This window comes from Poecilia latipinna, unplaced genomic scaffold (genome assembly GCF_001443285.1).
Source record: "Poecilia latipinna isolate Pla-1442-1.1 unplaced genomic scaffold, P_latipinna-1.0 Scaffold573, whole genome shotgun sequence".
NCBI classification, from domain to species: domain Eukaryota; kingdom Metazoa; phylum Chordata; class Actinopteri; order Cyprinodontiformes; family Poeciliidae; genus Poecilia; species Poecilia latipinna.
The window spans coordinates 108,867-134,817 of NW_015113189.1; the positions used below are offsets into that span (position 1 = coordinate 108,867).

At 37.8% G+C, this 25,951-nt stretch overlaps 2 protein-coding genes and 2 non-coding genes across 5 annotated transcripts in view; 2 read left to right on the forward strand and 2 right to left on the reverse strand.

Moving 5' to 3' along the window:
- Positions 1 to 6,489, forward strand: part of LOC106953281 (plexin domain-containing protein 1-like) — a 35,107-nt gene extending 28,618 nt beyond the window's left edge. For both annotated transcript variants that reach the window (XM_015041911.1, XM_015041910.1), the window contains 11 exons: positions 1,749 to 1,818; positions 1,906 to 2,028; positions 2,099 to 2,217; positions 2,298 to 2,397; positions 4,840 to 4,935; positions 5,037 to 5,118; positions 5,183 to 5,243; positions 5,332 to 5,449; positions 5,542 to 5,568; positions 5,646 to 5,803; positions 5,889 to 6,489. In XM_015041911.1, the coding sequence (XP_014897397.1) occupies positions 1,749 to 1,818; positions 1,906 to 2,028; positions 2,099 to 2,217; positions 2,298 to 2,397; positions 4,840 to 4,935; positions 5,037 to 5,118; positions 5,183 to 5,243; positions 5,332 to 5,449; positions 5,542 to 5,568; positions 5,646 to 5,803; positions 5,889 to 6,002 (1,068 nt within the window). In that variant the 3' untranslated portion in view covers positions 6,003 to 6,489. The remainder of the gene's footprint in view (positions 1 to 1,748; positions 1,819 to 1,905; positions 2,029 to 2,098; positions 2,218 to 2,297; positions 2,398 to 4,839; positions 4,936 to 5,036; positions 5,119 to 5,182; positions 5,244 to 5,331; positions 5,450 to 5,541; positions 5,569 to 5,645; positions 5,804 to 5,888) is intronic.
- trnac-gca (transfer RNA cysteine (anticodon GCA)) lies at positions 22 to 93 on the reverse strand. Its single transcript has one exon. It is a non-coding gene; the product is annotated as a tRNA-Cys (tRNA).
- On the reverse strand, positions 319 to 390 carry trnac-gca (transfer RNA cysteine (anticodon GCA)). Its single transcript has one exon. It is a non-coding gene; the product is annotated as a tRNA-Cys (tRNA).
- Positions 6,490 to 7,612: 1,123 nt separating the features above from the next.
- lasp1 (LIM and SH3 protein 1) overlaps positions 7,613 to 25,951 on the forward strand; it is a 41,572-nt gene continuing 23,233 nt past the window's right edge. Inside the window, exons 1-2 of the mRNA XM_015041913.1 lie at positions 7,613 to 8,019; positions 20,149 to 20,243. Of these exons, the coding sequence (XP_014897399.1) occupies positions 7,951 to 8,019; positions 20,149 to 20,243 (164 nt within the window). The 5' untranslated portion in view covers positions 7,613 to 7,950. The remainder of the gene's footprint in view (positions 8,020 to 20,148; positions 20,244 to 25,951) is intronic.

Here is a 25,951-nt window from a genome sequence, read left to right on the forward strand (position 1 = left end):
GGATGTTTACAGATTTTAATCAGGGGGCACCCAGATTTGAACTGGGGACCTCTTGATCTGCAGTCAAATGCTCTACCACTGAGCTATACCCCCATGTTGTACAAGATGTTTATTGTCATATAACATATACAGTCAAAGAATTTAAATTCATGAATATGTTTTTTAGTAAGTTTTTATGTAGGTTTTTCAATCTATATTTGAAGCACATAACACTTTACCTCTGTTGAACATATTGTAGTCTGTCTTACAAAATCTTTTTATTCAGCATACTTGTTTTAGAAAGTGGTGCATTGGGAATTTTGCTAACAGATATTAAATAGGGGGCACCCAGATTTGAACTGGGGACCTCTTGATCTGCAGTCAAATGCTCTGCCACTGAGCTATACCCCCACGTCATGTAATACATAATCAGAGAATTGGAATTCTTGAAAGTGCTTCTTCGTAGGCGATAATGAAGGTTTTTAAATCTGGATTTGAAGCACATGAAGCTTTATCTTTGTGGAATATATTGTAGTCTATCTTACAAAATCTGATTATTCAACATACTTGTTATTGAATGTGCTGCATTGACAATGACAATCAGATATCTATCAAACATTTCTAGTCTTTTATATCTCATAGATATATTAAAGTGCAAACTATTTAACCTCATTTTAAAATATTTTGTTGTACTTGAAGTGATTTTTTCCCCCAAAGTAATGCTGTGGAGATTTAGCTTGTTTTACACATCAGGATATTTGAACTCATTTGAGTTCATGCATGCAAATATTATTTTGCATCTAACAAGTGTTTAGACTTGAGCTTTGAATTTGCTGAAATCCAGAAAATTGGTGCATCCTCAATTAGGAATTTTTCAGAAACACCATTATTAGCTGAATCTGATAAATTAGTCATGGTTTTGTCTATGATCCCAAAATTCCTAACATTTTGTCATCAGCAAATGTATGAACTCTAGTTGTTTTTAGTTAACATTGCATCTACAATTAAGTTCAGAATGCGTTCCTGCTGTACTTGCCAAAGTGATGCACAGTTCGAATAGATGGGGAGGATTTTATGAATTTGTACAGTGGCTGTTGAGATTTTAAATTAATGAAATTGTTTTTTAATAGGTTTTAAAATCTGGATTTGAAGCAGATAAAACCTTGATATCCTTTTGAATTTAACAAAACTGATTGGCTGGCATCAAAATATTTGCTACATACTTGTTTTACCTATCAGGATGTTTGAATTCAGCATATTATGTATTTGTACAGTGGTTGTTGAGAATTTAAATTCTTGAAATTGTTTCTGCATAGGTTATGACATAGGTTTTAAAATCTGGATTTGAAACACATAAAGCTTTGTGGAATATATTGCACTCTATTTTACAAAATCAGATAATTCAGCATACCAGTACTTGTTATTGAAGGTACTGCATTGGGAATTTTGTTAACAGATTTTAAATAGGGAGCACGCAGATTTGAACAGAGGACCTTTTGATCTGCAGTTAAATGCTCTAACACTGAGCTATACCTCCACATATTGAAATTTGTGTTATTGTTCTGTTCTGTGCATATGACTTCTGAATCACTACATGAGTAGTTTTTTATTCTTTGGTAATATGATTTTATGCAGCAATTTCTCAAAGACATTAGTTAATCCTCCAGGTTTGTCTGAGAACTGAGATTGCCATGAAAGAATTTAGATTTTTTTCCTCTTTTTTTGCACTTTCTGACTGCTGTATCAGTTTGTGTCTTTTCTGTTTGCAGAGAGTCGCCTTGTCTTTTGACTTCCCTTTTTACGGACATTTCTTGAGGCAGATTACCATTGCAACAGGAGGTACAACTCCAGTAACCTTTCCTCTTTTCCACATATGCTCTCAGTGGGATGTTTTAAATATATTGTCCCATCTGGTCTTTTTTTAAGGATTCATCTTCACTGGAGATGTTATTCACCGCATGCTGACCACCACACAGTACATCGCTCCTCTGATGGCTAATTTTGACCCCAGCTACTCTAAAGACTCCACTGTTCAGTACCTGGATAATGGTATGACATCATCTCACATGTTGGCACCCAGATATCACCCAGAAGTTTGAAAGTAACTTGTTTTCTGTAGGAGAGGTGTTTGTGGTCCAGTGGGAGAGGGTTCGACTTCCAGGCAAAGAGTCAGCTGGAGCCTTTACGTTTCAGGCTGCTCTCTATAAGACAGGAAGAATTTCTTTCAGCTACAGAGACGTGAGATGGATTTTTCATCTGTGCTTCTAGATATTTAATCGTAATTCACCAACTTTGATATTCTGTTTTCTGCTGAACAGATTCCTCTGACACTGGATGTGATCGGATCGGCCGAACATCCAGTGAAGGCCGGATTGTCAGATGCCTTCATGGTCATGTCATCCACGTCACAATCACCAGGTCAATAGCTGCATTTCATCCACATAATTGCACAATTTTGATTCGTTTTCGAATCATATTTCGAAAAATAAATTTGCTCACTGGAAACAAAGCAATTTCCAAAAATCTTAAATTTTTTGATGAAAGGTTTTGGCTGGATGACAGTGTTTTTGGACCACATAGAAACTGGTTTATTTCCCAAAACCGCAATGGAAACACTTTTATTGCATCACACGAGTCGTGATCAACAACTGGATGTTTCTGCTTTTGGAAAAGATGAAGAAAGATGTCAACAGAAAGTAGTTGGAGGATGATTGTGCATCATGTTTTTTTAATGACTTAACGCATGAACAAACTTGTTCGCATGATTTTAATTGTATTTCTTATTTAATGGGAACACCACAATTGCAAAATTGTGTTTTATTTGACGTTAGCAAAATGCCAATAAAGTTTTGCAGGCATTTGTAATAGAAACACAGCTCCTGGCACAAAACACAAATAAGAAGACAACAGGAAGTAACTGGAGGATCATGGCTGGCATGTTTTTTAATGATTTATCACACTAACAAACTTATTCTCCGGTGATTTTAACTCGGTTCTTATTTAATGGAAACATAGCAATTGTGAATTTGTTTTTTTTTTTTTTTTTTTTTTTTTTACATTAGCAGAATATCAGCAGAGTTTTGCACAGATATAGTACCCATCACACTTATTGTCTCCCCTGGTTAAAATGTGGGGGAAAAAAACTAAGTTTTGTTGCAGTTGCATTATTTTTATGTCACCCTGATTATTTTTTCTTGAATAAATATGACAAATACATACATATAAATAATTATAAATAGTAAAAATATCACAAATAAATAAAACTGAAGCTTTTTTTTAATGTATTTTTACTTTTTTAAGGTAATCAGTGTTGAAAACTGACCAAAATGGGAAAGACAGGACAACATGTCAATCAGTTAAGGTGGATGTGCTGTATGTTCAGTCTACAAAGAATAGCTATTTGCCTAAACTTGCCCACATCTACTTTGGAGGTTTAAAATAACTTGAACTATGACAGGAGCAACAAAATTTTGCATTTTTATTTGCGAAGTTACGAGGATGATAAGAGAGATGAAAAATAAAATAAAATAAAAATAAAATCTATAAAAATCAAATCTATCTTCAGGTAAGCAAGTTTCCATAACAACTGCTATCTGCATGCAAGCTGGTGGTTTGGAGTTGTTGCCAGGGAAGTTATTTTTTTTCTATTCTTCCCTGAAAAATGTAAACATGTGGACTAACAGTGTGCTCTATGGTGAGATGAGACAAAGATTGAGCTCTTCAGCAACAAACACTCCCAGGGTCTGTGTTGAAAGAGCATAAATATATAAATATCTCCCGCCTACTGTTAAGTCAGGTGGATGCTGAGAGTTTGTTGCTTGTCCACAAACACTGTGTTAAATATCACAGATTGTTTTTTTGCTTTTGTTGTTTAAATTCCAGGACATTTTGTACAACAATATGCTATTCTCTGCCAGGAAACTAAAAAGCACTTTGATATGTGGTTTTGCAGCTGGATGTGAATTCAAAACATCAACCCAACCCAACTTTATTTATAGGCACTTTTACAATAGCAAGCAAGATACCAACACCATATAAAAGCATCCAACATAAAACAACCAAACAAAAGATGTTATACACAACGTGACAAATAAAGTGATCTCTCTCATGCTAGGTCAGATGACAGTGAAAAAAGATGGGTTTTCAGAAAACAATATATAAAAATATATATTTTTTAAAAGTTACAAAAAGAATCTTGTAGTGTAATCTTTGAAAAGTTTACCTGAGCTACTATTGCCATCTGAAGAAATGCACTGCTCCTGACCAAAAGCAACCAATCAGAGGCAGGAGGACGTGTCCTAGCGCTGTCAGTCACCTCATGCACTCGCTGCTAAATGTGCTAATGGCGGACAAACTTGTCTTTTTAATTCTGCTTTTGCTTGAATTAGTTTTGTGTATTTGTTATTTTGTTTCTTGAAAGGTGATAAATAAAGTTTTTGTTACTTACTTGCAGTTAAACGTTTCAGGAAAACTGTTTATCCGCCACCATCAGTGGCCATGCTAGCTAGAGTGAGCATTCACGATAGACTCTGCTATCAGAAAGAAGCTACTCCTAAGCAGAAAACAAGGTTGGATAGCAGGAGGGTGATTGACAGCGCTAAGACCCTCCTCCTGGCTTTGATTGGTTGTTTTTAGTCAGCGCTGGGAAAAGTCGAAGGAACTCTAATTTTTCACAGATTATTTGTCTCAGACCATATTGTCACGACATAATGACAGTTTCAACAAATATGTAAAAAAATATATATTTTTAAAAGTTACATACACCAGCTTTAAGGGATTTTTTTTTACCAATAGAAGTGAACAATGCTGTAATTAGTCATTAGACAATACTATGTTTACATTTTATTTCTCCTTTTCAAGATGGAGCTCAACAAACGATCTATGAGTACCATCGAGTTGAAATCGACATGACAAAGATTACCAATTCATCTGCTGTAGAGATCACACCACTCCCCAGTCAGTGAAATCTCTCATCGTTCACAAATGTTTCATATCTTAATATCAGCTTTAAAACAATGAAATCTCATTTCACTGTTTTTCTCTCTTTTTTTTTCCAGCTTGCCTCGTACATGACAGCTGTGAGCGCTGCCTCTCCTCCAACCAAACGTCTGGTTGCATTTGGTGTAACGTTCTCCAGAGGTGAGCAGCTAAACAGCTCAAATAAAAATGTCACTCTTTGTTTTATTCAAACATCGTGTTTCAGGTGTTCAGATGGAATGGACCGTCACAGGCAGGAATGGTTGGATTATTCTTGTTCGGAGGAGGTAGGACTGGGGCGCAGATGTTTGCTTTAATTTGACTGTGTTTTGAAGTGAAACAGAGTTTTATTGCTGTGTGTGTGTATGTGGACAGAGCAAAGACGCAACTTGTGATGATTACTTCAAGGAGGATGGTTTCACGGCTTCTTCTGTTGCACCAAAAACAGAGGACACAACACCTTTAATTCCAGAACAAAGAGAGTGTAAAAGAAGTAATCTTTCCCAGATGATTTTATTTGTTAAACATAATTACTTCAGAATTCTTGAACAGAACTAAAAAGCTAAACACACTAATTTCTTCCAGATGATGAGATTTTCATTACGGGCAGCGGTGAGTCACAAATAAAAGTTATTACTCACAAATCATTGTTTTGGATTTAAAAACACGGATGTTTATTTTGGTTTCAGATGTGAAAACAAAGTCTTCAACCAAAAGTAAAGAATTGTCTCACACTGGTATCATAGCGGGGATAGCGGCCGCTCTGGTCTTACTCTTGGCTTTGATACTTGTCGCCATTTGCATCCATTGCTATCCCACTGGCTTATCACCTCTCTACCTCATCCAGGTACGCCACAGACATAATAATAACAACAAAATCTAACATGCTTGTTGTGTTTATATCATATTTTCCATTAAATGTTGCCGAACAGAGACGCAAAAGCTACTGGCCATCCATGAAGTTCCAAAATCAGCGACCAGGATACACAGAAGTTGAGGGAGAAGGTCATGAAAAACACAGCATCGTCGAAGCTGGGCCATGCTGAAATGTGCAAATCTGTGCAACCATCTACGTTTTAAATTGAAGCACTGTAACTTCTTTTTCCACCCCCCAAAAAATATAAAAAATGTGTAATATTTTGGAACAGTATAGCTGAGTTTTACATATTTGGTGACAATTAGGCAGTATTTGCACACTGATCAATTTCACATGAAAGGTGTTCAAAAGTATGCATAGCTATGTCTCATAAAGAGTCTTATAAACTAAAGTGAGCGCTCCTTCATTGATCCAATAAAGAAATTGGAAAAAGGGAGTTTTAGTTTCTTGTGCTTTCGATTGAATTATTTTTTTTTTTTACTTTCACAAAAAATCCTGAGTATGTTGTACAGTGCAGTTTTGATTTGTTTTTATATTTTTGCAGATAAAGGTGAGAGAAGTGTGCTGTGCATTTGTAATTACCCTCATTTTATTCTGATTCCTCTATATAAAGTCCATTGAAACTAATTTAGAAGTCATTAAAACCAATAAAGAGAGTTCTCTTGTGTGTAATTTAATCTTAGGAGATGTTCTGTGAAGGTTAGTTAGGGTACATTACTCCAGGAAGACCGATGACGATTCTCGACGGGTCAGAAAAATGCTGGAAATAGTTTTCCAAATGATACACTGCAATAGCTGAATGAAATATGTTTTAATTTAAGATTGTGATAGAAAAGACCAGAGAAAAACAGTAAAAAAAAATTGGGTTTTGCTACATGTTATGCTAACTTTCTGTTCTGTTTGACATTGTCCTACTAGAACTGTTTCACAATAATATCATTTTATTATTTTTTTCTTCATCTTATTAAGTTGATTGGAAATGTCCAAATAATAAACAGTGACTTCCTGTTTCCCTGAGGTCTAAATATTATGTGACAGAGGCCTGCTTCAAAATGGGGAAAACACAAGAACATAGCATTCAAATAAGGAAAAGTGTTTTATCCTTCATATATCAAAAAAGTTGCTGCAAGAATTTGTAGTAATATTTAAATATTGTAAACACATCAAATCATTACATCTTTATCTTACAACCATGTGAACACAATGGTAAGAAAGAGTCTAAAGCTCACTGTTAAAAGAAATTCAGCTTTGAATTACATCATGTGGTCCCAGTGTCATTGAACTTACCTTTTAGTTTGCTAAAAGAGAACCATAGGTGCTGTTCTGCTGAATAAAGTGTTATAAACAGGTCCAAACTCCTTCAATAGAGTCCAAAGACTAACCATGCACGTTATGTTCATTTGATTTTCTACATTTTCCTGTGGTGTGATAATGACTGTCCATTGCATAGGAAATAGATGAATGGATGATATTGTTTGTTATAGCGTTTGCCAGCAGGTGTCGCCCTACGCAATCGTTTCACCTGGACATGAAGTAGGACATGCAGTGAACGTGGCAGATGAGTAAAATGTGATTTAGGAGCACTGAATTGGTGGAGCCCCAAAATCTGCAAGATGACTGCATTAGTTTGCTATGCAAGAACAGATGGAGCATGGATAGGACAAACAGGAGGTGCACGGGGCTCGATCAGACATCACTAAATACTGATTTGCAGACACATCTCTTACAGTATTTAGTGGATATTTTCAAATTATATATTTTCTCATTAAGTCATCTGACGAGTAATTATTCATTCAATGAAAATTTAGGTGGGAAAAAAGCCCAAATTGTAATTTTTCCCCCCCTTCTGTACACGGACACGCGCATTGTAAGGAAGGAGAGGAGGGCGTCGGGGGCGTGCTTTCCGTGTCTGGTTAATAGACTGACAGCCAGCTGTGCGGCTACAACAACAATCTCCTTCGCTACACACAACTAGATTCTGGTTTTGGTCAGCCGCCAATCGCAACCGACTTCTGTAGCTGGTGTTTTAAAGCGAACACTCGACAGCACGCTGCCACTTTTGTCCCGTATCATCGCCGGGTTGTCTGCTAACTAGCTAGAAGAGCGTTTCCTCCAACATGAATCCGATGTGTGGCAGATGTAATCAAGTCGTTTACCCCACGGAAAAAGTGAACTGTCTGGACAAGGTAAGAGCTCGAAATATCTCTGTCTTTCTTCTTTTTTTATTTTGGAACATGAAAGAAACCGGGTTGAGTTGTTTTGGACCCTATCTGGGGTTTTTTCTGCCTCGCTAAAAGCGAAAGCGTTCACATATTTCGGTGAATGAACTGAACTGAAGACAGAGGAACAGGTATGTCGACGTTAGCAAGCTAGCAGCTAGCCAGCGTCTGGCAATGCGGTGGCACCACAACGTGGTCGAAAAGGGAAATAGTGCCCATCCTGGTTAATAATGTGCTCCTTTTATGTTGTTTTTGTGTATTAATTTGGATTAAGGTGTTTATTCGCCCGCAAGCGAGGCTTCGATGTGCTCCCGACAACCGAGCCTTGTCTGGGCCCAAAACGACAAAACACACCACTGCTTTCAAACAGGGCGTATTTATTCATTATTTAGTACGTTTTTACCCTCACACATAAACCTCCTCAGGTGGAGGTATTTCCGTCAGGTTTCTGAACAATACAGCACTTTATCCACGACCGAACACGTTTATTTCCGTGTCCTGAACTCCTCCCAGGTAGCGCGGATTGTCTCAATTTCACCGGCTAATCTCAAATCGGGGATTATTTGACGAGTTTACTTGTTTGGATTCACCCAAAACACACCGCTAATCTCAGATCAGGGGGTAATCTCATCAATTTTACCCACCGTGACTCTCGAGGTCAGTCATTGGCAGTCGTGGCACAACTAAAGGAAGTGTTAATGGTGCAAGTCTTGTTCCTGTTTTGTCTCTTAACTCGTTGAAAAATATGGGTGCGCAAAAACATTTGGAAATTCAAGTTTGTTAAAGAGTTCTGCAACTATTTAACTGTACAAGACGCTGAACTTGCTCAAGCTCAGTCCCTACTGTACTCATCTGGGTGGGGTCTCTGCTTTGAATATGAATTACAACATCTCTCTTAGGGATTGGTGATTAGGACTTGAACTTTTCTTTTAGTCAAGATTCGTTCTTGTATTGTGAAAATGGGGTCTTAAAAACATATTTCTCTTAAAATAAAATAAGCTGCATCGGTTACATTTAGACATCCATCAGTCGGTTCTTATTGTTATTCCTTAAGTGATTAGACAATTATTAGCAAAACTACTAACAATCTCCACAATTTTAGGTTTGTTACAGATGATGAAACAAGTGAGATTTTAAAAAATAATAAATTTTTAATTGAATTCAAAACTATTCCCAAACGTTAAAGCATTTGCAGCAATTCTTGTTTTCTCTATTATGTGTTACAGTCTTAAAAGCAGAAATTGAATCGGTGGGTCAGACCTCAAGGAAAACTGTAATTTGTGGTCGGCCATTCAAAGCCTGATCAGCATAACTCAAGTTACATTCGGTGGAAGTATTCTGCTAAACGGGACATGATAATTGCAGTGATGTCGATCATTTCTTGACAGAATGATGCAGCTTTTTAAAAAAAAAAAAAAAAATTATTCATGGAACTGACGTTGGGTTTTGATAACATCACCAGCTAGTTTCTCGGTCTCATCACCTGATTAATTATAAATTACTTACAAAATTTCCGTTATCAGCCTTATTACATTCTCTGCTTAAAAAAAGGGTATTTTTTTCATGCTTAAATGTTTTAAATTAAACAAATTTCAATATCAGAGAACGGTAAGCTGAATAAATACAAAAAGCACATTTGAAATGATGACTTAAGCTCTGAAAACCAACGAGGTCCAATCTGAGTACTGTGCTTTTCCCCATTGTCCTGTTGTATTAACTCAAGATTAAGTTGTGTAGCTTCACCAACTGATAGCCAGACATTTTCCTTCCTGACTTTCTGGTAGAGGACAGAATCACTGGTTCCATTAATTATGAGAGTTGCCCAGCCCGTCACACCACCACCAAGTTTGACTCTGAGTATGATGATCTTTTTCTGAAAGGTCGTTTAATTTACACTAGCTGCAGCCTTCCAAAAATACCAAATTTAGTCTCGTCACTCCACAGAATATTTTCCATAAAGTTTCAGATGATCAATATGTTTACTGGTGGATGTAAGACGGGCCTTTGCAGTGGTTTTGGACCTGGAACGATCCAATGGCTGTTATTTTTATAATTGAATCATGTACACTGATCTTAACTGAGACTTTTGGGAGTCTAGATGTTGGTTGTTCTGGGTGAGTCTTCTTGTGGTTAACTGGGATCCAAAAACCTTAGAAATGGATTTGTAGTCATGACTAATGGAAGTCTTTGTTTCTCATCTGTTGATGAATTTCTTTAGTTTTAGCGTTATTTCTAATGAAAGGATTTTCTGATTGTACATGTCTGCCAGTAATCATGTCAGGGTCTGGCTTGTGAAATGGAACTTATCTTTCTGAAAATATGTGGTAAAACATAATTTTTATTTTAAAAATAAAGGAGAATATTATTTCACAGAAGTTTTTTTTTTTGTATTACTTCTCCTATTAAAGGACAGTATTATATTTTTTCCCAGGCATCAAGCACCATTTTATAGCACAATTAATCAAGAATCTATAACTTTCAGTTGTTATAAAAAATATATATGTATCAAATTTGACTTCATCCTTTAACCCATTGAAATTGGTTCCCTCTCTTTAAAAATCCCATCTCTTTCTGAAACTCCACCTTCAGTAAGTCATCACAACATGGCTCTGCTATTAAGCCATTAACAATGTTTTTACCAACTTTGCACTGAGAACTAGCTTTTGTGAGTTCAGCTGACTTGCAGTTCCAACAGGTGTTTGCTAATTGCTGCTGGCTAGTCTGAAGGAGCTGATTCGGGGGAAGGGCTACGTCTTGAAGGCGGAGCTAGGTCCACCCAGGTGTTTTTCACAGCTGGATGGTTGCTACAGAGATAAAAGTATTTCTCAAACATGCTTGAACCAAAGCAACACTCCAGGTGTTTTTGATGAAGAAATAACATAACAAAATTTAAAGCTCAAAAAAGTCTATTTTACATAATACTTCCTCCTTAGATAAAATCAAATTGGATATTATTTGTTCAGAACTGTTTAGGTGTGACAAATAAGTAGAAATAGGAGAAATGTGTTAGGTGGCAAGCATATTTTAGTCGACCAATTAGATATTTTGTGCAATGAATGCTTCAAAGTCTAGAGAAAATCAATCACTGTTGAGATGTACTTATCTGTCAGGATTGACAGATAAAAGAAGGTGGTGGAGAAAGCTCACAAAGCACTTTATCTAAAATAACATCATCCCCAGACTGGATGCGTCACTCTTCCGCAGAATGGACATGAATGGTATTTTCCCATTGTGCGTTCAACTGGAATTGATTTACCTCAGAAGCCCTCCATACCCGCAGCCGTCCTATATTACAGGGCGGATCAGACATCTCCACAGAAGTAATGTTGGTTTGTTACAAAGCTTGGATTGATAGAAATCAAATTGCCACAAGTGCAGCGTGAATGCGCTGTGGAATCCGCCCCGACGCAGAGTGCATTCCAGCAGACAGACACTCCCATGTAGCATGCACCGCTCCTGGCCTGCAGTGCCATCTTTCTGCTCTGACCCCAGCAAAGCAAGCTAGCTTTCCGTATGTTGACGTTTTCTGCCATTCTGTGTCAGACTCCCCACTTTTTTTTTTTTCTCAAAACTGCACACATTTGCATCTTTGTTTTAAAACAGTCAAGGCTGATCTGAGTATTTTTCCACCCGCTCAGGTGTACATGTGGAGTAGCTCAGTGTTCTTCCACTTGTGCTTTGGTTCTGACGACCATTTTCACCTTCTGTGGCAGGAGGTGAACAACCAGGCCTTTTGTCTGTGCTGGACTCCTCTGCTTACAGCAGGACTGGCCCGGTAGTAGCAGCATGTAAAGACAGGAAGTAAACTTTAGTCCGGGCTCTTCTTTACAACCGGTTCTCCATCTCATTTTGCTTTCATTTGGGGCTTAACATACCAGCTTGTTGCATAAAGTTATTAAGAACATATTTAGCTCATTTATCCAGAGCATGCCTGTCAGTTTTGTGGCTTTGTTTCACAAAAAGGCTTTGAAGTCCAGCCAATGAGATGTGTAACAAAGAAATTGCTGTGTGAGCAAAGTGATGTGTCCCAGTTTTCTACTTTTAAATAGATTTTTTAAAAATAAGAACATTAGTGCAAAGCTTTTCTTCCACTCTTAGTGTGTCTCCCGTTACTGCATATTGTCGTAGGTTTTGCTAAACAGGCCTGCAGGTTACACAACTCTGCTCCAAATCTTTTGCACGTTTTATTAATAGTCTAATTTGATATATAGGCCAGTAGGTGGTTACTCTCTTCTTGGACGGTTAACCTGCTGCTTTCAAAGGTCTATAAATGGTTTGTGAAACTGACTTGTGCTTTCCTTCCTCATGTGGATTTTCTCGCAACAGAGGTGTGCTGCTGTTTCTAGGCTTCTGGGTAGTTGCAACAGTTGAGAGATCTTATTTTCAGCACTGCTGATTGGCTTTTATGCAACCATTTATCACCTACTTTACAAGTTCAGATGGTCAACCAAAGCCTCAGGTTAGCCAAGTTTGGATTTGAATGTATTTTTTGCTACTTAAACAGAATTTTATTAGATTTTTTTTTACTTATTTTGATTGAGAGCTATTCAGTCTAGCACATAAACTAAACGATAATTTTGTCACCACACATAAGAAATATTTAAAATGCTGTTTGCTTATTTCTAAACCTTTAGGTAATGATTTCCCAATGCACTCTTCTGTTACCGTTTAGTTCCATCAGGCGTTAAACCTCACGCCTGAAACCTGACCTTAAACAATTTCATACTCTCGTTCTTAATCATTGCATATCATTTTAGTTTGCTTGGTAAGCAAGTATTTTTATGATTTATTGAGAATAAATGGCCACAAAATGCAGCACCTCTTTACCATTAAACATGAATTTGACATGAATACAAATATAAAAATAAATTTGATTTCCCTTTGGGTCAGCTCACTCTTCAAAAGAATGAGAGATTAGGACCCCTGATAAAACTAAAATAACTAATTGACCTCTTTGTTTTTTTTAAAACAGTACATAAAAGAAAAATACTTTATTAAAGTTGTTCTAAAACATCATCAGATCATTTTGGGGAAATACAAAATGACCCGTGCCAGACATCTCCAAGTCAAGTAACATGACCAGCACCTGTTTCTGTTTTCGGTTGCATAAGGCTAAAGATTGCATTGCTGGACAGAAAAACTTATTTTCTCACTAAGCGGTTTACTACACTGAGGATCCTTTTTTAAACTGTCGGCAGATCATTCACGTCAGACTGTTATCTATGCTATTTTTATGACGATATCTACAGAAATCATCTTGTAAGAGTGGCTTGTGTAAAAATGCATTTTTGTAGAAGGAAATAATGCGTAGACACACTAGTTCTCCTTTTATTTATATACATTTTTGTTCTTTAATATCTTGAAAGACCTCCAGAGAGCCTGGAGTGTTGCTATATAGTAAGCAATAAAATAGCTCAGGGCTTAATATAATACTCTGTCCTATCTTCCATTTTATGGCTAACCCATTTTTTAGGTTATTTAGCAATGCATTTGCTTTGTTTGGTTGCTACTGTAGGATTTTCCTGTAAGATTTGAGCGTCTATTGTGCTGCTTCTGCTCAATCACAGGAAACTGCAGTAAGGAAGGGTTAAAGGTCAAAGCATATTCATCTTGTACAGTCTTTACTGTTTGAAAAACAATATATCCTACATCCCATTCATATTTGCACGCATGCAAAATAAATAAAAAATCTCTAAAAAAAAATCTCTAAAAAAAAAAAATCACCTGACTTATGTTTTAACTGCCAACGCTTCTAGATGAATCAGGCATTCTCGAATGTTTTGTTCCTCGTCTTAGGAATGGCAGCCTATCTTTAGTCAGGTTATTTTGAGAGCTGAGTCATGTTGTCTAAATGCCACAAAGGTGAGGCGTCTTTAGCAACCACCAGTCACTTTCCTCTGATGTCTCCAACCACATCAGAATCACCCGAGCCATCGGCTTCACTGAGTAGGCCAGTTGTGTACGATCAGGAAGAAGGAACCACTTTACGTGTTGGGTTTTATTTACTGCACAGTTTATACCAGCGCAAATATGGTTTCACATTGCAAAGAGACATTTACAGCCATGACGGGGTTATTATGTGCTTGATTTACAGCATGACAAGAAAGATCTTTAATTATGTTCCTCTTTCATGTTTCTGCTGGGACATACTTTGTCTGTTGTGTAAGGTTGGAAAAATTAACTTAAAATCTGGAAGGAAAAGTTAGGAAAGTAAAAGTTCACCTCATATCCAGCAAGTCTGTGAAAATCACTGTCTACAATGCCCTGGGTTGAAACAAAAAAAAAAGTGACATTGAGTTTTAATTAGCTTGCATATGGTAATGAGTTGTATTATTATCCTTTCTAGCACAATCCAGATGTGCGTGTCTTTAGGCGTACCAGCACCACACTGCCTGATTCTCAAATTAAACTATGTCTCACATGGCGACCCAGGAAGTGCTTAACACCAGAAGATGGGCCGCACTTAACGCCTGAAACCTCATGCGTCACTCCATGATATTTTCAGTGCATAACTGCCTGACAATAATGGCTTCTACAATTTTAATAATTTATTTATACAGACTTTCATGTACTTGTTTGAAAAGGTTTTTTTTTTAAAAAAAACATGATTTTTATTTGATTTTTGACAAATAAAATGAAGTCCAAATCATCTCGAATTTCTCTTACTTTCCCTTCTGTATGCATGTTGTTCTTTCCAGGGGGAAAGTTGCTAACACTTGTCTAATCCAAAATATAACACTTGGACTATCTGTTCTTTTCCAAAAGAGAACAATAGATTTATTTAAGGGTTTTTTTGGGCATGCAAGACACTCGTATCTCTCAAAATATGGTCCTTCTGGCTGTATTTATGACCACTGCGATATAATCCTAACATGTTTTAAAGATCATTAAAAGGCCATATTAGTTTGCACAAAACATTCTGTCCTAAACAGTAGAATGATTTGTTTGTACAGTGAGAATATTCATAAATTTATTTTTAAATTATACTGTGAAATCGATGCTTTTGAATCCAGTTTTAAGTTAGGTGTTCACTAACCAGCTCTATTATTTTCACTGGTATATCTGAGATTCTTCCTCCTAAACTACTTGACCAATACTGAGTGAACATTTTCTCTTGTCTGCAGGCTACGACCCTCATTGACACACACGCATCTCTCACATTGAGACATTTAACCCACATCCAGCCCTGCACACATGTACAATTGTGTGTATTACGTGCATACGCATTTGCCCTTGAGCTGCAGGCAGACAGAGATGTCAGTTTTTTGAGTATTTCATTTCTAGGGCTCCATCTCTGCAGTGTCCTCATTTTTCCAGCTGACTGTCAGATCCTGCCTTGGCATTACAGAGCAAGGTTTTCCGGGAACCAGACAAGGCTAACAGCTGGACGGCCCCTCTGACACACATTTATTTCCACAGCTTTGTTTGTCCCCTCTTGTGTAACTCTCACAATGAGCACATAATTAACAGACAATGCAGAGTGTCTGGGGAGTGGTTGGAATTAGTGCATGGAGTTAAAATACGTCTCGGATGTTTCAGTGGGAAGCACTTTGGATTATGTTGTATCAACGTGCAGGTTCAGTATAAACCCAAACAGGTAAGCCTATCTCATTTAAAAATCACCAAGGAAGACTGTGATGTTTTTCACAAATGAGCTTTAAAACAACATTTATCATATCAAATATGCGTTAGTGACAACAAATTATTTGTGAGGAACCTTGATCCAAAACCATTCCAGCATGCTTTTCTTGCAAAACTACAAAATCGAGTCAAATCAAGTTTATTTGTATATCATATTTCAGCAACCAGGCAGTTTAAGGTGCTTTACATCATAAAAACACAAAAATACAAAGTCATAGAATACACAGTCAACAGTTGAACCATTACAAAGCACCTGCAAGCATTACATCCAACCCTTGAAATGAGTATATCACGCCACCCTTCATAAGACAGCCATTTCTGGGCTGTGGCTAACTCGCGTAGAAGCTCAGGGGATTAATACATTAGTGTTTTATGAGAATTGTTCCTAAATCCAGGTTCTGACTGCATGATCAGCCGTGTCAGACCAGATCTATTGTTGTACATGATACGTGAGAAAATGAGTTGTAATCTAGAGTCTGTGGTCATTCAGTGTGACAAGATGCTCTAACCGCCATTTTAACGCTCCAACAACTAAAGATGTCATACAACAATTATCAGTGCCAAAATGTGACTCCTTCCCATGTTGTCCAGTCATGAGTACTTCGATATTCCCTCTGTACCTTCTCTCTTTTCTGTGTCCAACAGGATTTCTATGCATGTGTATGTGATGTAGTTAAAGTATTCTCCAGCTACTCTGTGAAGCTTGACCTCAATAAAAAGGTGGGTTATAAATTCAGATTGAAATTTGTAAAAGTGAGAAACACTCTGAAAATTTGGGTCTGGAAAAACTTTAACACCTTCAACCTGCTGTTCAATCATTCCTGGACTTGTATCTTATATTTCTGATTTGATTCTGCTACACCAACTATTACTGCAAAATGGCATCTTACTGTGTGACAGAAGCTTGTCTAAGGATTTTATTTTATTGAGTCAGACATGTTGAAGCCTGCACGGTTTCTGACATTTTAGCATGGTATTGTAACATTTCTGGATTACCATGATTCAGGTAATGCAGAATATCTTCCCAACTGCTTTGAATTGTAACCAAACTAGGAAAAACGATGTGAGCAGGCTCCGTGATTAAACCACAGCTATTAGTCGGAGCCTCCTGCTTAAAGGTGCATGATGTAAGTTTTTTGAAGAATGTTTTTTACATATGTCACTGTTGTGACAGTATAATGTTACAGATAATGTGGAAACATCCTCTCTAAACTGCTATTGCTGTCTGATACTCCCAGTCAAAAATAACCAGAGCCAGAAGGAAGGTCTTAGCACTGTCAATCAACCTCATGTACTCGCTGCTAAATGTGCTAATGTAACCTAACGTTACAGGAAACTGTGTATCCGCCATCATCAGTGGCCATTCTAACTAGCCTGAGCATCCACAACATGATCTGTTATCTGCAGTGTAGCAGACGGGGAAAGAAAGGGGATGAGACAGAGGGTGATTGACAGCGCTAACACCCACCTCCTGGCTGTGATTGGCTGTTGCTTTATTTTCACAGATCATCTCTCATACCATACTGTTATGACATAGTGAGAGTTTCAGCATATCTGTAAAGTAATATATATTTTTACAGTTGCATACTGCAGCATTAACTGCTCAATGCATGTCTGCAACCTTACAGGTCAAAGGGTAAAGGCTGATCCTTGCATACTGAAAAGAGACACTTATTTTAGTGGAGTACCATATACTTCAATTGAGAAATTGCAAATTTCCACCCTCTTCCAGGCCACGTCTTGCATGTCGAGACTTCCAGTTAGTAGTACAGTGTTGTAGGAGTGCATTGTGGGAATGTCGTGGGGACTGTTACCATGCCTCCTCTGCCAACCTTACAATGTCTCAGCGACGATCAAATCACACCAGCTGTTCTGTTGTTGGCTGCAAAAGCAGACATCATTTGTATTTATTTTTCTGAGGGACGTTGGCATGAATCAGGATAGTAACGACAAAAAAGGTGGCACACAGCTTTCAATAAGCGACACTCTGAGAAGAATAACTTGCACATATCTGGAGTAGTGTGAGATTTTAGTTGATCATCAAGTTCACTTGTTTCATTCACACAAATTAACCAACCATGTTTTTGTAGTTTTATTTGTTGCATTCGCAACTTTTTTCAGGTACAAAACTGGAGGCATATACCGCAAGACATTTCATACCGACCTCTCCTTTTGGCGCCATGTATACAGACACTAATATGTCAACCTTACATGTGTCAAACTGGAGACTTTTAAAGAAAATAAAATTATATCAGGAAAAGAAACAGCCCTTTAATTGGGCCATCAAATTGTTTTTACAATCGACTGCAGCCAAAAGTGAAAAAAGAAAATTCCTGTAATTGTCAACCTGAAAATGGGATCACCTTTCCTCTTCCAACTACAGCACATGTTTATTCAGGTATGCCCTCTAATGATTAATTCAGAAGTTGTGGTTATGTTGAAACATTTTGCTGTCATCAGAGAGCAGCATTGTTTCCAAGTCATGCTTGGTTAGAGGGTGCCAAGTCTAGTCCTGTAATGTGGATTAGCAGGTTAGGGAAGCCATAGAAATAGTTTGCTAAATGGTTGACTTCCTCAGATTTGTGTTTTAATTTAGACTTAAAGTCAATGTTTAACCTGTCTAACATGAATGTCAAAGTCCATGCCTGCCTCTTTGACTCTCCTGAGAACAGTAAATGCTCTGTTTCAATAATTTTCTCCCAGCATGGGTGTGCATTTGTCCCTCAGATGATCTATTTGTTGTTTTGCTCATTGAAATGGCCCTACAGATCAACTGTATCCAGACAGCATGTAATCGTCCTGTTGTTTTTAAAGCGATTTGTTTCAAATAAAGAGAAACAGAGAGTAACGTGTCCATCTGCAGCTCCCTCCAGCCTGGCTGGGTTGTGGTTGGTTAAGGAGTTTGGACTTGAAGGTTTGGCTCTGTGTGTTTGGCTGTGGATCACAGCTCTCCAGATCACAGCCAGGGCCTTGTTTTCACTGTTAGCATTGTCTCTTCTATGCCCCAGTACAATACTGCTGGCTAGCAGCTACAAACATATGCACACTCTTGCCATTTGTCAGTGGAGACCATCCTGGGTGGTCCAAAGATGTTCCCATTGAGTCTTTTCTTCTTGGTTTGTGACTCAATTCATACCTCAAGTCTAAAAGTCATCCTTCTGGCTATATTCCTTTTACACATGCTGCATTATAAATGAATGTCTGTGCATGTTAGGTATGTCTCTGCCCTGTTTGAGAAACATTCAGAAATGTTCATCGCAGTCTCATGTTTCTGCTGTTTTGATTAATCTTCTTGCGCCTTTTTCTGTTCGGAGGATTCTCGTTTTGTGTGTGGGCAATGGAAAGCGATAAAGAGTGGGAGAAAGAATGGGACGGATGGCAGGGTGCCCTAAGGCCATGTTAATAAGCATTCCCTTTCTTTTGGCCCTATTCTTTCTTTTGGTGTCTTCGCTCTCCTCCCTCCCTCTCTTCGAAGACAGCGGGATCAGATCATTGCTTCACTCCCCGGCGTTTCCCCTCTCGCACCCACCCTCTGCTGGCTGCAGCCTTTCCTCTTGCTTTGTCCAGCTCCTTACTTTCATGCTCTCCTCCCTCCTTTTTGGGTTTGTCCAATTCCCTCTCCTTCAATCTCCCTTTGAGACCACAGACTACAGATTAAGCTAACGCCAGAATAGGAAATGGGGTGTGAGGGTGGGAAGAGGGGATGAGGAAAACACTCTTGTATATATTGGTCCAAGCTCCTATGAAGATGAATCGAAGATGTTTGATATAATTCACAAGACTTTAAAAATGCAGAACCTTGTGACTCTGCTGTGCAAACTGTGATATGTTCTCATCAAATACAATTTAACAGGTTCTCACACCACTGTCAGCCAGCTTTTTGTTGGCACCCAAAGAGGAAGTTGGTTTCTTAAGTTTTCAATGCCAGAGTGATTGCATCACTTTAGTGCGACAGTTCAAGCTGCTCATTTTTCTGAAATGATATGGATAGGTCACTCATCTGTTTAAATCCTTTAAGAAAAGGTTGTCAAAGAAGTAAAAAAGAAAAAAAAATAACTAAAATTTTTACTTTTACTTTTTTTTTTTTTTCAGGAAAAACAAAAGAAAAATATGCTGTTTGGTTATTGGAGATCCATAACATAACATGTGTTTTGCACATTTGCTGCAATAAAAAAAGACAACTACTTCTTAAATAATTTGGGGCTAAACTGAGCAAATTTATATCTGGTTGTAAGACCAGGATTTTGGTCACTTTCTTTCAAAATGCTTGCTACATTTAGTAAAGTTAGATAAGTTGAATAGAAGCTGATTTGGGTGCTGCAAAATGGGCTTCTCAATTAAAATCTATGGATAAACATGGTTGTACATTTTCCATTGCAAGAAAATCTTGCCTGTAATAAATTTGTCCTGACTACAAATAAAAACTCCACGTGTTGTCTTGTGTCTTTCTTACAGTACTGGCATAAAGGATGCTTCAGCTGCGAGATCTGCAAAATGACTTTAAACATGAAGAATTACAAAGGCTTCGAGAAGAGACCATACTGCAATGCGTAAGTTTTCTAGCTAAATCATCTTTCTGTGGACGTCTCAGGGAATGTCACACGCTTTACATTCAAGGGCTTCAGCCTGAAGTCTCCATTTAATTTGTGCGTAGCTCTGAAATTGGACTAAATGTTTGTGTGAGTGGTGCAACCCAACTACGGCCCCTCTCTTCCTCCTATTTATCTGCATCTATTCCAGCTCCCCCCCTCAAAGTGAAGGCCTGTGTGGGAAAGTGCTTCCCTCCCTCCCCCTTCTCAATGGGGAAGAAGGGTATCAACAAAGGAAATTCCTCAAGTTCCTCTACAGTGACAGAGGTGGACTTGAGAAACTAGCATGTTCCCTCATGCTTCAGTACATGCTGAAGTTCCCAACAGGAATCCATGGAATCCCCTCCCCTCTCATGTTACGCATAATAACTTCCTCCTCCTCCTCTTAAGCCCGTGTGTGAGAGCGGGAGAGTGTGTGCACGTTCAGAGAGGGAGCGAGGGAAAGAGGCGTTGCTTCGTGTCCTGACAAGCTCATTTGCTGAGCTGCCATTTTATTGAGTGAGAAATGTATAAAGGAGCTGTCGGCTTGATCCCAGTTAGACATTCGTGTTTTGGTGATAGGATGTGCGACTTCTTCCCTGTCGTGAATAATTTCAGAGATAAACATTAGGTTTGAGGCTTTTTTTTTTCCCCTTCTTGTGCAAGGCCAAAGATTAGCTGCAAGTTCGACATCTTGACATGTGAACATGTGACAGCTGTTGATACCCACTGATTTTTTTTTTCTTTCATATTTTGTCATGTCACAACATAAAAGCTTAACATATTTTCTACGGCTGCATCTAACGAATCATTCTGGTGATAAATCGAGTTATTCTAGTGATTAATTGGATAAATTAACTTGCACATTCTTCTGATTTTTCATTAGAACACTTAATTTTATTTTATATATCAAAAATGCATAATAAATGCATAACAAATGCAAAAAAATAATAATTTTTTCTTTAAATAAGAATATAAGCATTGTATTGCCTAAAATGCAAAAACAACATTCCTTTAGTGAACCCTTGGTCATTTGCAGCAAAGGATAAATGTGCAGCTAAAAAAAATACTTATATCAACATGAAAAATGCCCAATCCTTTCTGCTTGACTTAACGTTAATGTAGTGTGGAACTAATTTGTTTACTTTCTGGATTAGCAAATTGAATAACAAAAGGTTAATAGATTTTTTTTTCCAGAATTTGAAGAGTGTACTTAATGAGTTACGGGTAGAACATATTTACAGAAAAATGAGTTTTTCATCTTAATGCAGAATGTATATATTTTTAAACAGTTTTGGCTTAATTACTGCTCAGAGTTTCGCCTTTTTTTGAGTCTGTGTACTCCAGTTAATCATTAATCGATCAGTAAATTAGCTGACAATTATTTCAATAATCAAATAAATATAACTTAAACAATTAATGGTTGTTTTAATATGATTTTCTGTGATCTGTGATGGCACAAACTAGTAAATGATTATGAAATAAAAAGAAAATAAGGCATTTTGTTTTCAAATAATTGTCTTAATTCCACTAAAAAAGGATTAGTTTACAAAAACATGGCGTCCCTCCTTAAGCAACAGGCAGGTCGAGGAGATCATTGTTCAGGGAAGCAGCCAAGAGGCCCTTGGTGTCTCTGGAGGAGCTGTAGACAATCTAGCTTTAATGGAAGAGAATTGCTGCTAAGAAGAAACCATAAAAGAAAAACCCATTTAAGATTGCATATGAATCTTTAAGCATGGTGATGGCAGCATTGTGCTTTGGGGATGGCATTCTCCTCAAGGGCATTGAAGCTGGTCATAGCAGATGATTGATGGCACTAAAAGCAGGGAGGTCACTGATAAAAACAAGAATTCAAACGAGGGTTAATGTTTAACTTTCCAAAAAAAGGCCAACGACCGTAAACATGCAGTCAGAGCTGCAACAAAACGGTTTAAATCTGATGACTACAGATTGTCTCCATCCATTCTGCACAATTTTCTGATTCTTATGTGCAAAACATTTTAAAACTGTATCATTTTCTTCAGTTTAGTAATTATTCTGTTTATATATATGAAAGTTTGCAGTTGTAACAAAATATGGAAAGGTTTAAGGAGTGTGGCGTGAAGATGCTGTTTTAGGCTCAATTTGATACGTCGATGCAACACAATGGGATGACTGGTTTTTAAATCTTAAGAACCTGATAAGAAACTAATTAAGCTTTTTAACTCGGGGTAAAACTCAAACTTCAAGTTTCTTGAGTAACTTACTTCTGTGTCTTAGTAATTTTATTAGTGAGTCATATTTCCTAAGATGTCAGCTTTCAGAAGAACTGCCTGTAAGTCTTAAAAGGAAACATAAAAATGGAAGAGTGTTTTATCGGATGACTGAAGAGTTTTAGAAATGCAGAAACTTCCATTTTTAAAAATGCATTCTTTTGATTGCAGAGTAGCACTTATGTAGCGTCTGAATGCAATCGCGTTAAGAGTTGTGGTTGTAAACCATTTGCCTGGAGAATCACATCTAGCTGTTCTTCAGTTTGCTCTGCACTTTCACAACAGGAAGTGCTATTTTCATAGCACATACTTTTAGACACACCAACAATACTGTTGAAGGAAAAAAAAAAGAGTTAAACAAACCAACAAACAAAATCTCATTCCATGAATTTCCAGAGTTGTTTCCAAGGTAGATGAACTCTGTGGTTTCCCCAGGAGCTAATTTTGTCTTCATTTGCATTTTACCCAGTCACAACTGGTGTACGCTTGAGATTACTCCAGTTGGAAACTGTTACTGTTCTAGCATACACATATCCTGAGCTTACATGCAATCCACACATCATAAAACTGAATTGGGTAAACAAAATTCAGTCATAACTCAGGTTTTCTAAGCTATGCTGGCATATTTTAATAAGTTATTTTCCATAAATATGTCAGTTCCAGTGCCGTACCCATAATGACCTAATCAGACATTTAAAATTTAAGGATATTTACATTAAGGTGTAAACTTCCAGCAGGTGTCAACTACTCTACACTTCTCCAAAAGTAAAAGAAATCGTCTCGTTTTGCTTTTCCTCCTTCCTTCCCCTGGTCTCTCTCTGCATGGCCCTTCAGAGTGTGCTTATTATGCCTCCCTCTGTTTGTTTAATGTAAGCCTTGTGAGAGTAAACATCATCAGTTGAAGAGGCTGCAGCTCCAGGAAAGGAATGCAGGCTACGTTCTGTTCCCGTCCACCTATGGGATAACTACTTTATCATTACTCCATTATGTTTGACCTTGGTAATTCATATAGGCGCTGTTTGTTTTTTCTGGATTCCCACCCTCTTCCCTGAGAGTCTCTCCCCTCGGTAGATAATGCAGTCGCCGCGGCTTGTGGGAGACTGAGAAAGGCGATGAGCTGATTGAAAAACTCTGATGGTCTTTGGTCTCTGATGGTTGTAAATTACCTTAATGACTGAAAGTCTCTATTAAGCTGAGCATCAGTTTAGTTTAGAGCCTCAACTAATGATTGTTTTAGTAACTGATTCATCTATCAATTATTCTGATGATTAATTGGATGAAAAAAGATTTTTTTTTTCTTTTAACCACCTTCCTTTTTAAATGGGTAAATAAAATTTTGATTGCCTAAAAAACAATAACTTAGCATTTCCTTAGTAAATCTGAACTGAGTGACGACATTAGAGGAGTTTTGGGTAGAACATATTTACAGATAGTGTTTTTATCTTAAATGCAAAATGTGTGTTATTTTTTTTGTACAGCTCCTGCTCTTGATATGTTAATTCGTTTTTTTACTTCAGTTAATGATTGAGTACTAAATTGTTAGACAGTAATTATAGTAATCGATTAATCGTTTGTCATACTTTGGTTTTATGTGTTGATTTATTGCTTTTGGTTTGTGTTCTCATCATTACAGCACTCGTGGTCAATTATTAATAAACAGCTCCTCATACTTTGCAACTCTCAAGTGTTTGTTGGTGGCTGCTTTTCATTTCAATAGACTAGACTGAGAATGTCCAGTTCATGAATTATGACGTGTACTCTTCAGGTTCATAAAACACTCAGCCCTGCCTGTAATTTGTAGCAGCTTTGTCTCTGATAAAGCCAGTTCTACATTTCCTGCCATGTTGCGTCATTCTTCCACCCAGTTGAATATTATGAGATGTTGCAGCTGAGTGACATGTAACAACCTTTCCAGGTCTGAGGCGAGCTGACCGCATCATCTCCTGTTTCCTCCCTGAAAACAGGCCTCTCCTCCGGCACAGTAGGCCGCTTGTGTTTGTGATTACACATGCATGAGCCCCTTCTCCTCCCCCATCCTCACATCCCCTCTGTTTTTATCACTCTTCTTTGTGCTCGCACCAGTTTCCTGTGTGCGGCTTATTAACCCAGTGTACTGCCTGACAGGTAGATGAGTGGTCTTGTGACTTGGTTGTGCCGTTAACCGGCTGTGAAAACACAAAAAAAATGAGTGTTCACACTGACAAATGCTACAAGATCTGATGGTATGACTCTAATATCCAAGCATGTTGCAAATGTAAGGTATTTACTGGCCCCTATGTGCAACGGGAGGCTCCAAAGACAGATCAAAAGTGGGAGAAACACTGATGTTGATTATGAGCTCAGCTACACACCCACTACCTCTGACAAGAAGGGGATTTTTAGGGACTGAGATGCTTTATGAAAAGCAGCCTTTCACCATAAATCACCCAGCTTCAGAGAAAATAAGCCATGACACAACTGTCCTTGTCAAACGGGTCACCAACCTTTATAATCCAGAGGATTTTGTCTCTTGCTGCCACCAAGAAACATTTGTTTGGGTGTTTTCACACCTGCTAGTACAGTAGAATCGGTTTGAGTGGGTACCAGAATGGCAGCATTTTTAGCTGGTGCGGTTCACTTCTGCATTTGTCAAACGTGTCAAAGGATCCAAACCAATTGGAAAAACTAAGAACCACTGAAGAAAACAACACAAAAATCTTCAAAGACGACAAGAGCGCAACTTCCTTCTAAGCTAAATGTGAATAAACATGGAGTACTGTCGGATTTCAGCGGGTGAAAGATTTCTCTATTGTCTTTGGTAAAAAGACAAAGACATTTCTCCTGCTAGCCCTAGATTCACACATTTGTTTTGTTTGTATTTACTCAGAATTTGTTTAAGAATCCCCATTTATCTTTGCCACAGTAGAGACTATTCTTCCTGGATGTCAACGACAAACATTACAATTAAATCTTCCTTTACAAACGATACAAAAGACTGACCTGCTTATTGCTTTTGGAACGGTGTTCACATATACGTTTGAGCCGCACCGGTGTTCACTTCAACCGAACCGAGACCAGAGTTGGCTTTGTTGGTCCCCATCGGAGTGCTGATGCGCTTTCACTCCTTCCCAAACAAACCGGACTTTCTAGACAAGTGAATTTTGGTTTGATTAAACCAAACTGGGGTGGGCGAGAATGCGTTTTTTTAAAAATTATAAAAACTGCATGGTTCCTGAAAGAATGATTGAACTGCTTCTGTAAACGTACAGTGGAACGGTGTTGCTCAACTCGAGCTTTGTGAAAACTCTTCTTCATGTTTTACTTGGTTCCCAGAATGAACCAATCAAATGATCAAATGATTGGTTAATTAGGGGACACCTGCAAAACTTCAGAAAACCAGGGAGGCAATTCAGTATTAATGAATCTGTGTTGGTTCAGAGATATATCCAAACCATGCAG